This window comes from Lycium ferocissimum, chromosome 9 (assembly GCF_029784015.1).
Source record: "Lycium ferocissimum isolate CSIRO_LF1 chromosome 9, AGI_CSIRO_Lferr_CH_V1, whole genome shotgun sequence".
NCBI classification, from domain to species: domain Eukaryota; kingdom Viridiplantae; phylum Streptophyta; class Magnoliopsida; order Solanales; family Solanaceae; genus Lycium; species Lycium ferocissimum.
This window is the reverse complement of record NC_081350.1, coordinates 43405356-43422144: the sequence shown is the minus strand read 5'-3', so window position 1 is coordinate 43422144 and position 16789 is coordinate 43405356. Positions and strand designations below refer to the sequence as shown.

Genomic DNA, 16789 nt, shown 5'->3' with positions numbered 1-16789 from the left:
GACTCCCTTATCACTACCAGATAATGCATTAAAGCACACAGCCTCTTGCATTATAGTTTCCCCCCATTCCTGCACTAATTCACCAACTGGCAAGTCCTGAATTAAAGGTTGTACAATCTCCTGCTCCTCAATGACTTCTCCAGTCTCACCAATGATACAATTCAACTGTCTCATTTTATATTGATGACCGGGACTGTACTTCTCTCCACATTTATAGCACAGGTTATTAGCTCTCCTATAGTTGTATACTTCCTGACTAACTCTATAGGGAGGAGATCTACTCACAACACCTCTATTAGCAGACATTACAGTGTTAGTTTTAGGAACAATTTGGTTACCTGCTGCAACTAAACTCCTGACTTGGTTTTTGTTCTTCTTCTCCACAGCTTCCAAGGCTTGTTCCTGCATTCTAGCCATCTCAGTGGCTGACTTCAAGGATTGTGGCTTGAGTAACTTGATAGTCATCTTAATCTCATCCTTCAGAAATCCAATAAAGCTTGACTGGAAATGTGCTTCATTCAAGGTGGGATTTCGAATGAGCATTTGAGCCTTCATAATCTCGAATTTCTCCAAAAATTCATCAACGGAGCCTGTCTGTCTCAGTTTGTTAAAGCCTTCAACTACATCCTCAGCTGGCTCAGCTCCAAATCGATCACAAATTTCAGCTCTAAACTCACTTCACTTATCGGATCCACCATCTAAATAATAGGATTGGTACCATGACTCTGCGGTTCCAATTAGATGAACAGCAGCTATTTCTACCTGCTGCTCCGCACTAATATGAAACATACCAAAAAACTTTTCGCACCTTCGAACCCACAGTTTGGGATCTGTTCCGTCAAACAGTGGAAATTCGAATTTAGGAATAGGAATTTGCCATCCCGCTGGTCTATTTCCCCGAACCTCAGGTATAGCATCACGATCCTGTCTCCGAGGTGCAGCACCTCTTCTACCAAACTCCGGTATTGGTAAAAGTCCATCTCCCAAATTATCTCTGTCAACTTGTAGTTGCTGGTGCTGTTCTATAGCAGTCAACCTCTCAGATATGCGATCTAATGCCTGGACAACCCCGGTGTGATCACGAGCTAAGGTCACATGCGATGCAGCGATTTCTCCAAGTTTAGTAGTCAATTGTTCCAACAATTCACCATGTTTGATCATAGCTTCCTCATTCTTCGTTGTGCGCTCATCTAATACCTTTAATCTCGTTCCCTCGTTAACAGTCATGGTCGCAGGAAGGTTGCTCTGATACCAATTGTAACAAGCTCAAATTGAGAAGGAAGTTTGGGGCAATTTTCTGGATTTTCTTATTGTATTCAACTGAGATGACAACTGAATTGAAATGCAAAGGGAATTTGAACAACTAATCTAACTGACTCCAGGAAAAGAGAACGAAACCTGCAGAATCAGAGAGAGAGAGTTCCTGATAAATGAGGAAGGAAATAGAGGGAGAAGAGAAAAGAAGAGGGAAGAAGAATGTGAACAGGAAGAGAAGATACCAGAAATTCCTTAGCCCTGTAGCTCAAGCTTGAGGTCGTTATATACACCTCAACAAGGAAATTAAATCTGAACCGTTGGAGCTCATTAAGTTGAAATTATATCCCTAACGTCCACGTGTTATAATCTGAACCATGCTCTTATTTTCTTATTTGAGCCTATTCGAGCTCATGACAGGTCTCCTAATGAAAAAGAAAAAGAAAAATAAGGTTTACCACTAGGATTCCTTGGTGGAGATTGGAGGATCAACTTACATATTATGACTGGCTCTAAAAAATGGACATATCCCCCTTCCAGTGATTACTTTTTAAAAGGAATTTTTGCATGCTATCTCTGTATTACAGAATTTTCTGTTAAAATTTCTTCAGCTACAGACATTGCAGGTAAATATGTCCGCATGGGCTTACCTGAAACTGACACTTTTTATGTTCTTTCAGTATTAAACCTAGGAATACTTATCTATCAAGAACCCTTATTGCTCTATTGACTTATGGAGGTGTTCCCATGGAGTATTTCTTTGATATACTTAAGAATACTTTGGAGGAGACACAAAGGTTATACTCAGATGAGGTGACAGCACTAAAAGGTAACTCTAGTTTTACAAAACGAATATAATAAAACTAAAGTTTCTCTGCAACTGTTTAAGGTTTATAATCTAGCATGTACCAGGAGAAGTGTTGACCTTCAGATACAGTTACATGACAACTTTAAACTTATGTGCAATTTTGCTTAAATTTCAGCATGTGAACGTTTTTGTGTAATGTCTTGAAAGCATTACATGTTTATTTGAACATTTAACATGCTGGTGTCAATACCGATTTTAAATCATCATCCTCTGTAGCCGTCTTTGTGGATATGATAGAGAAGTTTTAATCAAACCAGTCCTTTACCTGCACTGATCTTAGTATGCATGACTCGGTTTTAAGTCTCTGTATTGCTTTGTCTAATCTGACCTTTACTCTTTACTTTTATTGGTCGTCTCCATGCAGTTGCAGTGAACCATAGAGATCGTGATGATGCCTCTATTGCCACAAGTATGATAATGGCTGGAGTACCTCTCACTGAACCATATCTTTGGTGTTGTCTATCTTCCCTGGCAAAGGAAGAAAGAAATGGGCTGAAAGCAGGAAGACTTCCTATCTCTGATACTTTCTATCTAATGGGAACAGCTGATCCCACTGATACTTTAAATCCTCATGAAGTCTGTGTTATTCTGTAAGTATACTGTTTATATATATATATATATATATATATATATATATATATATATATATGTGATCCTTGTCGTCCAAACCGTAGGAAGGGTTATATGCTGATGATTCACTAAAAAAACTTTTTTTGCTTGTTTTGACACTGTCAACATCGATGAACATTTGCACATTAGTCTAATGACAAGGTTGCTGAGCCTGTATTTTTAACTGGAAACTTACCAAGTAAGCTACGCCATTTTATGCAGTGAACATGGGCAAATATTTGGAGAGGTACTAGTATACAGGAATCCTGGGCTTCATTTTGGTGATATCCACAGACTACGTGCTGTCCCTGTGAAGAACCTCGGAGACATAGTTGGAAATGCTAAATATGGAATATTTTTCTCGACAAAAGGTCCAAGATCCGCAGCCACTGAAATTGCTAATGGCGATTTTGATGGAGATAAATATTGGGTCTCTCAGAACCCCCAGGTCAACTTTATCTCCACTACCAGCTCACTGTTCTAATCTCTCTGCTTAATGATTTAATTGAACTGCTTCAGATTGGGTCCTCTTGCACTTTACATGTCCAATTAGAATTGATAATTGAAAATCGATAAATGAAAACAGAAAAGAACGTATTGTGATGTCGTTTCATTTGTTGAATAAATGAAAATAGTCAATGAGTTCCGTCCAATTTGAGCATGTTATGTTGTATGTCTTCAGCTGTTAAAATATTACACTGCAAGTACACCGTGGAGCCGAATCTATTCAACGCCGAAGACATTGCATAGGAAGCCCAACAACTTCTCTGCAGAGGAAAGGGAGCACGAACTCTTTCGGACATTTCTAGAAACTAGGATGCCAAAGTAAGTATTATAATATACTAATCGAAGTATGTAATATAGTACTTTCTCAGTCTAGAATGCCCTTTTTTGACTTGCAAAATAAGAATATGTTTCTTTGATATTGTCAAAACATATGTCTCCTCGGCTCCATGAAGAGTGCGACATACAATTCTAGTATGTCTGAATGGTAAAAGTTGCTCATTCTCGGGAAGTCCCCGAGCTAATCAGCAGCAGATGACAATGAAAAATCTTTTCTGAAAGATCGTGGTTGATAAGTTATTTTCATTTTGACCTGGTTAAACTTTCTGTGTACTAAATTAAATGCTCATGTTTCGCTTTTATTCACGAGAGTTAGTTTACTCTTTCAGCTATAGCATGGCTGACGCTTCTGCTAACTGGTATGCACTCATGGATAGACTTCTGATATTGGGGAAAAATAACACCACCGAGAATGAAGAGACGAGGTCTGTGACAGAAAAGTTGTCCAAGTTGATTGATTTGTACTATGACGCTATAGATGCACCAAAAAGTGGGAATAAGGTTACTTGCTCTAACCTGATCTCTGTTTGATATCCCTTATTAACAATTCTATACTCAATCATTGTGCTCTTTATGTGAGTGTTTTCTACTTATCTGTTCCCTATCTTTTATACCAGTTTGATGTCTCTCTTACCTGATAACCTCAGATTCACTATCATGTTTTGAAGAAAAATATGCATATCTAGTCCGTTAGTGATTTCACAATATACCTAGCTTCCGAAGCTAGATTAGATATTTGGGGTGTGTTTGGTATGAAGGAAAATGTTTTCCTGGAAAATAAGTGGACGTTTTACTTGAACAGAAAAAAAATATTTTCCCAAAACATTTGTATATAATCTAGTTCTAGGCAAACACTATGAGGAATGGTGGGGATGGAGGCCTATGGGAGGAGGGGGTAGGATGTAATGAAGTGTGGGGAGGAGACAATCAATGCATAATGCCACAATGGAACATGTTTTCCTAGAGAAAATGTTCCATACCAAACACACCCTTGGAAGATAAACGTTTTGTTAATGTTTTTAATCTTGTTGACTTATCAAATTCTTGACTTACCACTCTTGTTTCAATCCACAGGTCTTCATACCAAAGAGGTTGAAGGTAGACAAGTTTCCACATTTCTTGCAAAAGAAAGAAAGCTATCACTCTACCTCAGTCTTAGGAGAAATTTATGACCGGGTTGATAAATTTAAAGCTGAAGAACCAACTGCTGTAGGCAAGTGTTTGATCCATATACCGATTGAATATTGCAATTGCTGACTGGTTATGGATTTGATATATCTTGCTTTTTGTATGTCCAGAAATTAAGAAACTTTCGGCTTTTGAGGTCGAAATCCCCAGGACATACTTGAGGTTATGGGAAGAAAGGTACAGAAATTACAGACGTGAGATGACGGAAGCGCTGAACACCAGCAGTGAATCAAAAAATGACTTAGCTGACCAGGTTATCAAAAAGTACAAACAGGTAATACCTCCTTCTGTCCATCTTTGAGAAATTACCTTTGTTGAGTCCCACATCGGCTCACCTCATGAGCTAGCTTTTGGATTGACTTAGGCCCAAGGTCCATAACACGGTATCAAAGCTAGACCCATCTCAATAATTATTCACCCGATGTTGGGCCCACATCTTATATTGTCCACACTCCAGATATTCAATCCTGGACATGCTGGGGGTGTTGAGTCCCACATCGGCTCACTTAGGGATGAGAGGTCTCTTTATATGGTCTTGGGTAATCCTTCCCTCATGAGCTAGTTTTTGGGATTGAGTTAGGCGCAAGGTCCATAACAAACTCAACAATCAAGGGAAAAAGTTGAAAAATACCCGCTACTATATGAAATATCTTAATGTTACCTTCTGTTATACTGTGGGATCGTAATTGCCCTTGGGCTCCAACGGAGCTTTAGCACGGACCCTAACTAAATTATAATGGAGGGTAACTCAGTTCACGTTCCGATAAAGGCAAGACCCCGAAGTACAGAGGGTTAAACTAGATATTCTGTGTAGTAGGTCAATATTTGGACATTTTCCCTTGTAAGAAGTCATTATGAGTACCACAAAGGCTTACAATCTATTGGTATCGATGAGAGTTTTCAAGACAATAACTATGAATTCAATTCTCACCGGCCCCATTCCTCCTTCCTCTCTCTTGATTCCCAATGTAACAGATTTTTTCACCATGAGTGTTCATTTATACCTTGTTTTTGTAAATTCTTGTGCAGCTGCTATATGAAGCGCCGGATATGGAGGAGAGCGTAGGGAGTAAATCGGACATATTTAACCATGCGCTTGCTATTTATCGCGTGACTTATGATTATGCAAAAGCTAAAGGCGATGTCAAAAAATGTGGTTTTGCATGGAAAGTTGCAGGTTCAGCCCTTTGTAGGCTTCATGCTGAGCTCCATGCTAAAGAACATAACCAAAACGTCATGGCCGTTTCACCTTCTATATTGCACAAATTATTGAACTTGAGGAACAAAGAAGTCTCTTAGCATGTAAATATATGTGTTGATGATTTAGTGTATATATTGCTATTTAGTGTATAACCCACTTATGAGATCACACCGGCTATGTTTTGTTGTATATTGCTATTTAGTGGGTACCTATTTTAGTGTATATATTGCTTTTCTTGCGTTCTTATATTTTCATCCCGATTCTTTACATTAGACGACTTTTAATAAAAACAAAATGCGGACATTTTGTAAAATGTATGCAATGTTGGGACAAATCTTTAAGATGAAAATCGCCATCTTTAATGATCTATATTGTCAAATTATATCACGAGAAAATAACTAGATGTGGAAATATATGCCTGAATTCATGAGAGAATGAAATTCTTGGTCTTGTGATTATTAGTCTTCCAAACCAAGAAAGAGCAATATTCGAAAAGAAACCCTACATCATCATAACCCTCTTAGCAAACAGTTTTTGTATTATAAATGTAATTAGTCAAACATTAAATTAGAAATTACATCATGAATCCACATATAAAAGCTCATATTTTTATGAGGTATCTTAGGGCCATTTAATTTAAAACCTTAGTATACCACCTTTTAATGACAGCAATATATACACTCAATATGTGCAAGTCCATAATTTCTAACAATCTCCCACTTCGATTATACATTATATATAGCCTTATAATTGTATGTTATATTATGAGCTCAAAATATTGAATTTTCTTTTATAATCATGCAATAAATAAAACATGACATATTTATAGCACAACAATTAATATATATATATATATATATATATATATATATATATGGTGGCCAAAGAAAAAACAATCACCAAGCTTTCAAAATCTGCTTATTCTAAAAAATGTTTTTATGAGACGTGCTTTATGAAAAAACAGTTTTGGAAAATAGTAGTTTGTTTTTGACAATCAATCTCAAAAGCCCTTTTATCAATATTAGGGTAGTAAAGATTCCGTAAGTGTTTTTGGGCAAAGCTACTCCTTTTAGATTCTAAAAATAGTGTCTGCTACTATACTTAAAAGTATTTTTTTTTTTTTTAGCTTGGTCAAATACCTCAATTCTCTAAAATAAACCCTTTTTAAAAACATAAAAACCAAATAGGCTATCCTATTAACACTTTGTTTGGATGGTTGTTACATTTGTTTGGATGGTTGTTACATATTGTTTCATAATGTATCATATTATATAGTATTATGTTGTATTGTACTGTATTGTTTTGATGAATACAATGTTTGGATAGATTGTATCGTTTCCCGTCGATCGTCGTTACATAATGTTAGACATCAACAATTTGAAGGATAACCTATAAGAAAAGTAGGGTACGGTATAGAGCTTATCATAAAAAGGTACGATAACGGATATAATATGATTAGTAGATAATAAGTAAAGACAAAATGAGAAAAAATAAATAAGGTAAAGACGCGATAACACCAAATCGGTTGATACGTAAATGAGACTTTTCGTCGTTACGTTACAATGAATTTAACGATACGATACAGTAAAATTTAAGAAACAAATGTATTTAACAATACAATACAAAAACTCTAAATAACAATCAAAATAAATATTATATTTAAACTAACAACACAATATAATAAATATGCTAACAACCAATCCAAATAAGCGGCAAGTTCAGTATCAAAACTTATCAAAAACATAACTCCCTCCCTTTGGCCTAATAAGGAGACTAATCTGGAGACGAATCTGGAAGTATCTAGAGAGAAATTACTGGAATATTTTGGTTTATGGGAGAGAGGAAAGAGACCAAATTAATAATATTTGGTGTATACTTTTTAATAACTTCTTAACAGTGTAAAAATTTCTAAACAATTTGCTAACATAATCTAAAATACCACCAAACAATTTCCATCGATTATGCTAGTATAAAATTAAGGAGATTTTTGGTACACTTATCGTAATTAAATTTTTCTTGATCATGCATAACAACATAATCAAATTACATATATCAAGTATGGATGTGTAGTATGAAAATTACATGCAATGTGATCTAGACATGTCTATTTTCAACTTGTTAATTGTAAAACAAGTTAGAATGAAAAATAAATTGAATAGAGTAGTTTATTTCTGCAAAAATAACCTCAAATTTATCCTTTTAACGAAAGCTGAAGTGTTTCTACAATATATATATATCTACATTATATATATATATATATATATATATATATATATATATATATATATATATATATATATATATATGTTTAAAATGTTATTAAACTCCCACTAAAATTAAATACTATACTTGCTGTTCGTCATCATAGAAATGCACGTGTGCAGCGAATCCACACGGTGGGGTGACCACCGAAATGCAGGTGCAGCTCTGTGTCTTTTTGTTTAATATTTTCATCTCTTTTTTGTTTTATTATCTGGTAGTATCTTCTTTTTATTTGATTATTTCCCATTTAACCCTCATGAATATTTTAAAAAGTATGGTTTCACTCCCTCCGTCACAGTTTATGTGGCACCTTAGCTATAGATTTTGAGATTCAAACAAGTTTTTCTTGACTCATACAATTTTTTTCGTGTATATTATACTCTTTCCGTCTCAATTTATGTGACACGCTTTCCTTTTTAGTCAGTCCAAAAAAGAATGTAACATCTTTCTATATTTAGTAACAATTCAATTTTAAATTTATCTTTCTACCCTTAATAAAATAATTTCTAGTCATACAAATTTTTAGGGTTTATTTTAGGCCATAAGTTTCAGAAGTTCTTAAACTTCGTGTCTAATCAAATACCCTCATATAATGTCACGCCCCGAACACGGTACCTGACTGCATGTGACCGAGCAAACCAACTGGCTGGATCAACATGTGATATCAAATCATACTGAATACGGAAAATAAATTCATATTTTCAGTTAGTGATAGTGAACAAAAATACCCCATGCCGTCTAATAAGTATACACCCATAATTGGATGGAAAACCCCAATTCCCATAAAATTGGATGGAAAACCCCAATTCCCATAAAATTATCCGATTTTAAATAAAAACTAGTATACGTACCCGCGCGATGCGCGGATCATTAGATAGTAGAAACAGATGTATTTATGCACCATGTGTGACATATTGCAGATTTTATATTCTCATTTTTTTGGATCAATCTTATTACATATTAATTTTTTTTTATGGTATATGTAGCTGTTACTGCTTCAATACTGATCATTTCTTTAAATAGTATAGAGATCATTTGTGTCTCTAATTAGGGTAAAACAAATGTTAATGGCTGCAGAAATTGTTTGATTATTATGGACCATCTAAAGCTATTATTGATGGAGCAAATGTTGTCCTTTCCGGCAAAAATAAAATAAAAAATACAGTAAGTATTGGTTGCCTTGTTAATGAAATATGATATCTTCATGACAGCCCTGTATCTTTACAAATTCAGCTTTTTTGCTGTCTCTCATTGATAATTTGCATTCAGGTCAATGTTGCTGTGGACCTTTTTCTCCAAAAATATACTATTAATCCTGCTCATTTCTACCCCCCAAATCTAACAAATGTATTCTTGAAGACACTGAATTTGTAATTTTATATGTGCATCCCAATTCAGTCTAGATACCTGTAAATTCAATTATTAGATAACCATTTTATAAGTTTTCTGGACAATAATCTTGCAAATTGGTTTGCTAATATCCAATTCAACAAAGACCATTGTCAATTTGATGACTCCATTATTATTATTTTTAGACCAACATGTTTCTCACTTCCATTCAACCAACATCCTCAGTTTCAAGGTGACAACATGCTAGCCGTTTAATAGAAATAAGGTATAATAGGCTTCAAAATATCAATCGAAACACCAGTTTAATGAAGCATAAATTAGAGTATATCCAAAAAATTGATCCCTATCAGAAACTTGGATATTATAGAGTACCATATTGTTTATAACCAAAAGAAATTTCCTAGGAACAAAATATAAAGAAAACCATAAACATGACTAAATAATGATTCTCCAAGACCTGCACATACAATAACTTATGCAATTTTCTTCTTCTTCAATACTCTCTTGATCTTCTTTCCGGCTAGTAGTGCATTTGGGTCATCATCAACTACTGTTCTAGTATCTTATATACCTATCTTGGCAGGAGTATTTGCAACAGATATATCAGTGTTATCAGTGGAATCCTGCAAAATAACAATGCAAAGGTTAATAAAATCATCTTTACTCCATACCTGTCGGTCCTCATTTTCTTCATTAAGATACTTTTAGACTTATAATATTTATAAAATTTTAAGGATATTTTAGTTATTTAATAAAAGAACAACTTACTAGAATTTGTTTAACCAAACACATCAATTTACTAACATGTTAGTAACTGCACAATTGCCTGAAAAAGTATTTGAAGTACAGTAATAGAACATAAGTTCAACTCAATTTCAACATTTCTATCCAACGTGTGATTGCTTATTTATAATTATAATATCAATTGTTACACTTAAAACTTACCAGTTATTGTCAAAAGGGCTTTAAAGACTTGATTGGTTATAAAAAGTCTTTTTTTTTTTTTAATCAATAGACAAGAATCCATTTTGCTACTATAAAGAGATTTATTTCTTTATACGTGTATATTTCAATTAGTATAAAGAAGAAAATAAAATTTTAACGGGAAGGCTTCGATTATTGAAGTTACTACTATATAAATAACTTAAATTCCTCATGTAATAATCTTAGAAGAACAATCTACATAGGCATTTAAGCAAAATAGGTTTCAAAATAAGTAATTTGCAATATATAGATGTATATGTTTCCTTAAAAACTTAGATATTTTTAAAACTTGTGATCACGGACAACAAATACTTTTAACTGTAAAACATCAGTTGTAATTAATTTTAAATTAAAAAAACTAATGAAAACATGGGGTTACTCTTGGAAATGTTCTTTCTTTTTGAAAAATGTAAACAAAATTTACGTATTAAAGGTCTAAAATGTGACTCATGAAAAATATTTGCAAAATTCATTTCAAAATAATGTTTCCATGTACCTAGTTGAAGTTTATTATATTTTGAAAGTGATTGTGTCTTGATAATGATAAATTTGAACTATGAAAAATAATTGTAAGTAATTCCAAATTCAAAAACTTAAACTGCTTAGGATAGTGGTTTGGATAAATACAAATTTAATAAAATAAAAAAGGGAAACAAAAACTTGTATTTTACTTGCTACAAAGAAGGAGCCCAAAAAACGGTTTAGTATTCTTATATTTTACTGAAAATAAAATTTACTATAAAAAGAAAATCCAAAAAACATGTTTTAAAACTTTTTAAACTTTTAAAATTTTTAACCTTGCGTGTGTGTGTGAGTTAGTGGGGGAAATGGGGTAAGTGACGTGCACTTGGGGTTAGTTTTCAAATCAAATTCAAATAATTTATGTTGTAATCTAAATTCTTTATTTGTTAATTTAACTTAAATCCAATATATAGAGGTATATGTTTCCTAGAAAATATTGATATTTAATTATTTTTAAATTAAAAACAATAACTAACAACTAATTACTAACTATTAACTATTTTTTGTCCTAAAACTACCACGTGGCATTATCCTACGCTGCCACTTGTCACAATTCGATGGTAAACTATCCTCTTTTTAATACTAATATATATAGATATAGATATAGATACCCAAACCCGGCGCCGCCCCGCCCCGACCCACACATAATACGCAGCCATTTCTGTTCTATTTCCTCTAGTTCTTCCAAATTCATATTTTGCTGCCTTTTTCTTCACCCACATATTCAAAGCAATTCTTCTTCATTTTTCCTTTTTCTTGAACAAAAGACATATTTCAGTTACTTCCGGTCATTTCCTCACAAAAGTATTTCTGCCATTTTCTTTTAGCAACAATCTATAATCACTGGCCATTACAAAGATAGTGCATCAAGATTTAACTAGCAAGGAAATATAAATAGTCAGTCAAATGTTTAACAACATCATTCATTCTCAAAATTCAAATTCTAGCTCACTGCTCCAAATAGTCACGGTGAACTCAAAGGTATGATGATCAACGGAAAAATCCATGCCTTTTTTATCCATTATTTTGTGTTATCATTTTGATGCCTTAAATCACCATTCTTGATTTAATTCTGTGTATCTTGATTTTGAGTTTAATTTACTGAAATTTTGAATGTTAGAAACTTAAGCCTCTGAATTGGTGAAAAAGTAAAGAAATTAGTGAGAAAGAAAATAGGGAATTTTTTGGTTGGATGTACTGTTTCAATTTTGCTTTATAGTCGGGATAGTGTGTTTGAAATGAAAAAGTCAAATTTGTGAACCAACCTGGTGATTAGGATAAGGATCTTTGTAACACTTTTTTTGGCACAAGGCTCTCTATAGACAAATTTCATACATTTCGTCTGTTCCACTTTTTCCTATAAAAGTGTAGAATATCAATTACATTAATATGAGGTAATTTATATGACCAATTGGGTCATATTTGAGAGAGACAGAGTATGTGTAGGGAGGGGGGGGGGTTAGGTATCTAAGTGGCTATGTTTGACATGACAAATTGCTAGTGCCTTGTGTTCATGTGGATGAACCAATTTGTAACATACTAGTAAAATGGTACCCATCGTAACAGAAAAGATCCACACCAAAATTTCAAGTCAGGGTTTTTGGGAGCATAATGCTTGTATGATACTTGGAAAGCTTTGCTTTCTTGAAAGATAGCATGTACCCAGCCACGGGGGATAGTGGAAACATCTCGTGATGTCGCTAAATAAATGGATGTGCAACTTGGAGAAGAAGTTGGATACATGACCTTAATTGAGGAATGTACAAGTGCAAAAACTATTTTGAAGTATGTAGATAAAGAATTCTTGGAAGTTTCTTAATTTAGATAAACACTCACGAATTAGCCTTTGATTTCGATTCGCGTTTGGCAGGTACTTATTAGATAATGGAAGCCAATTAAGACATCTTTGGATTTTGAATAATTCATTCATATTGGACCACAAAAAAAGTGTCAGAAATTTATTTATATTGAAATGGAAAAAGTAATATAAAATAGAAATTTTATTGTTATTATTATAAATATAGGTGAGCTTGACAAATAACATCTCCAACGGTTCTTTTAAGTTAGAAAATGTTAAGACATATGGTTCAATACACAAAACCTTGGTTTTTATTGCAAAAAACTTTTAAACATATCTGTAGGGGTGTACAAAAGTAAACGACAAACTAAACCGGTCAAAGCGAGAAAAAAAAACCGACTAGTGGTTTGGTTTGACTTGGTTTGGTGAAAAAAACCCGACCATAATTGGTTTAGTTTGGTTTTAGCTAAAAAAAGTCAAACCGAACCAAACCAACCCGACATTAGATGTATTCAATTTTTAAAATATTTTATACATAAAAATATTTATTTGTAATGTAATTTATAAACATTTCTTAATTTTTTCGTAGTTTTTTTTATCTATTATGATATCATTCAAGTTTGAACTTAGAATTTTGAATGCGAATAAGTTTTATATCACTTGAATGTTAGTAACTCATATAAAGTTCAAATCAAAACCAACTCAACACTAATACTAACAAAAGGAATTCAATTTACCACTAGAAATGATAATAATGTTGGATATCTATTCTTTAGTTTTGCATAATTAGTTTAGAGAGTGAAAATACATAACTTAAGTTTTTTTTTCTTGCCATGTAAATAATACTTATTAGCCGTACTTATTTTAGCATAACTTAGTATTTTTAGATTATGGTAATTTTCTTTATGGCTTATTAATTAGCAATGTTTATTTTAACCGATTTTTATTTTAACCGATTTTATTATCTTTTGTTGAATGTTTTAATACAATGTCATCACTCTTCTCACATTTTGTGTTATTTTCTTATGAAACACCCTAATTACATAGTTGTATCTTAATAGGACTAAAGAAATATTTGAAGTAAAAGTTATCTGTTTTGTATCAAGACTATTCCGGAAAAAAAAACCCGAATAACCCGAGAACACCGAATAACCCGATAAAACCCGAGGTTGAAAAACTCGAATTTTATTGATTTGGTTTGGTGTATAAATTTAAAAACCCGAAGCAATTGGTTTGGTTTGGTTTGGTGTTTAAAATTTACTACCCAACCCGGTCCATGTACACCCCTACATATTGAGTAATTGGATTTGAACTTCTAAAATATTAGGCAAAGGTCTAACATTGTAAAACTTGAAAATAGAAATAAAAACTTGAAAAGTACTTGAAAATGAGGACATGGCGCTGAAGTCCGCATTTCTATTATTGAATAGTTTATAGTTTCTCATTAATGTCCAAATTTGTAACTCTATTATATAGGCAAACCTTTCTATAATAGCATTGTTTGTCTGAAAATTTTAGTGCTACTATAGTGAGGCGTTGTTATGTATGTATATCACATTTGATGTTTAAATCTCATTTAGCTGTTATAAATAAAAGTACACAAAAAATTATTTTCTGTACTTTTTATGTTATAAAAGAAAACAAAATACTTGTTAATTTTAAAATCTCAATTGATTTTCATATTTCATTAATTAAAATTGAAAAGATTAATAAATTACTAATAAATCCATAACTAAATGTACCATACCGATAAAGAATTAAAATCTAAGGAACATATGCATTTAAAATTAGTTGAAAATTAAATATTTCAAGTCTCGACCCCAAATTGCGTGAATAAAGAATATGTGATGAATAATGTTATTTTTGACTAGAAATATAACAGTATATATAGTTACAAAATTCAAAATTAATTCAAATTATAAAAGGAAGATGGCAAAATTAAAGTTCTGCAACTACAAAATCAGAGATATTATCATACCAATTCATTATTAAGACTACATTAAATTGTAAGATTCTGTTGTTTGCATATATTAAAAGGAGAAAAATATATTTTTCATAGTAATCTGATTTAGTCTCGCAAACTTTCAAACTTAAAATAGACTAACTACGTACCAAAATCAGGGAAATAAGCATAAAATTGTACAAAATCAGTAGATAGAAAATAGGTTAATTTGAAATTTTGCAAGACTAGATCAGATTACTCTGATTTTTTTTCTTTTAGATATACGTACTTGATAGTTACTATGTGCATGAACTTAACAATGATTACCATAAATATTTTAATATTTTATTTTAATACATAATATATTTCTTACACAATATTTGAGTATGACTATTATAGAGAGGTAATTTTACAAAGAAGGTACCACAATAATGAATGTCACTGTTGTTATAGGTACAATGATGTTAAAGAGAAGTAAAATATAACATGAAAGTAAAATATAGCGAGAGCAGAGATGGCGAGGTTAGGGTTCATAGCTATGATGAAGCAAGTGACGGAGTCGAATCGTCACGCCTCCGAGATTCCTCCGGAAAATGCGGGACAAGCCGAAGGTTAGAATTAGAAACACCGCTAGGTGTTAAAAAATGATACCTCCGATCCTAGCGAGAGGAGAAGACTTGGGCAAAATTGTTTGTAACACTATGGCTTCAAAAGGCACGAATCTGCAATTCATTCCTCCTATCATTAGAGACGGTGTGAAAATTGCACAATTGGAGAAGCAAGAGGTAGAGAAGGAAGCGGAACAATGGAAGAATGCCCTAATATTATATGTTGTTGGGGATTCTCCCACGATATGTTTAGGTTTGTGCAACAATGGAATGCGGGGTATAAACCAAACATATTCTACATGAGGATGGGTACTTCATCATACAATTCGAACTCGGCCGATAAGGAAAATATTTTGATTATTTGTTCAGTGCCACATTTAATTTCGGTGATGAGATATTAAAGACTATACTCATATGGGTAACACTACCTAGCCTTGGAAAAAGCGGGATTGCTAGCAAGAACATAATTGAGTGTACTTCGAAGAAGCGAGAGAATATCTTAGCTATTTTACTTAGAGATGGATGTTAAAAAATCATAACGTGAAAGTCATGGATGCTCGTGGCAAGCTTTTTGACCAATTTGTTAGCTATGAGGCCCCAATTTTGTTTGTCAAATTGGCCATATCGCCACGAAAAACAAGCAAAACAACCTCTTAAAAAACAAGGATAAACAAGCATGGCAACATCGAGAGTTCGGGGAAAGGGACTGATCGTGATGAAGGTTGGAAAGAAGTGAAAGGCAAATGATGAGTAAAGAAATAAGTTTTGTCTTGAACACCCCACGGGAGAATACTTTTAATCAAAAGGCGTGCAAAGGGGTGGCGGGGATGTACGGAACCGGGAGCAAACCTCCGATCCGTCAACAAGCTCTCAATGATAATAGCCACGGAATGTAAGGGGCTTCAATAAGCTTTTTAAGCATAAGGAGTTTAGTAGAATAATGAATAAAGAGAATATAGTAGTTATTGCTATCATAGAACATAGAGTGTCAACAACATAAAATCAAGAAGGTGCTTTATGGTGGAAGGATAACTATCAATTTGGTAAAGGAAGGATTTGGATAGCATGGGACCAAAGCAAAGTGGACCTCGGTTGTAAACACACACGACCAACTTATCCGGCGCTGGCCGGGGATAAATACGACTAAGGGTGGAGTTTCTTGCGGTGTATGGCCGCATAACATATCCACCTTTATGGCAAAATCTGGTGACTACGAACTATACCAATCCAACATTCAAACATCAATCATTAACCAAAGGCACTTATTTTATACTTGGACAAATTCCCGTGTACACAAGAAATATGGATCAAAAGATCCATCTCAACTATGCTCTTTAAAATAGGCACCGGACCGCAAAGA

The 16789-nt window shown here is 33.4% G+C and overlaps 1 protein-coding gene across 1 annotated transcript; it reads left to right on the top strand.

Annotated features, from left to right (window-relative positions):
• The first annotated feature begins 1530 nt into the window (after positions 1-1530).
• Positions 1531-6209, top strand: LOC132030975 (probable RNA-dependent RNA polymerase 5). The gene is made up of 8 exons (XM_059420783.1): positions 1531-2083; positions 2487-2712; positions 2954-3179; positions 3414-3556; positions 3904-4075; positions 4649-4787; positions 4873-5036; positions 5792-6209. The coding sequence occupies exons 1-8, from the start codon at positions 2002-2004 to the stop codon at positions 6059-6061; spliced, it is 1422 nt and encodes a 473-aa protein (XP_059276766.1). The 5' UTR covers positions 1531-2001; the 3' UTR covers positions 6062-6209.
• The last annotated feature ends 10580 nt before the right edge of the window (positions 6210-16789 follow it).

Excerpts from the sequence above, each read along its gene's own strand:
- LOC132030975 (XM_059420783.1), top strand. The coding sequence starts at position 2,002 with ATGGAGTATTTCTTTGATATACTTAAGAATACTTTGGAGGAGACACAA. Across the intron at positions 3,557-3,903 it reads CTAGAAACTAGGATGCCAAA|CTATAGCATGGCTGACGCTT; the intron begins GTAAGTATTATA and ends TTACTCTTTCAG. Across the intron at positions 5,037-5,791 it reads TTATCAAAAAGTACAAACAG|CTGCTATATGAAGCGCCGGA; the intron begins GTAATACCTCCT and ends ATTCTTGTGCAG.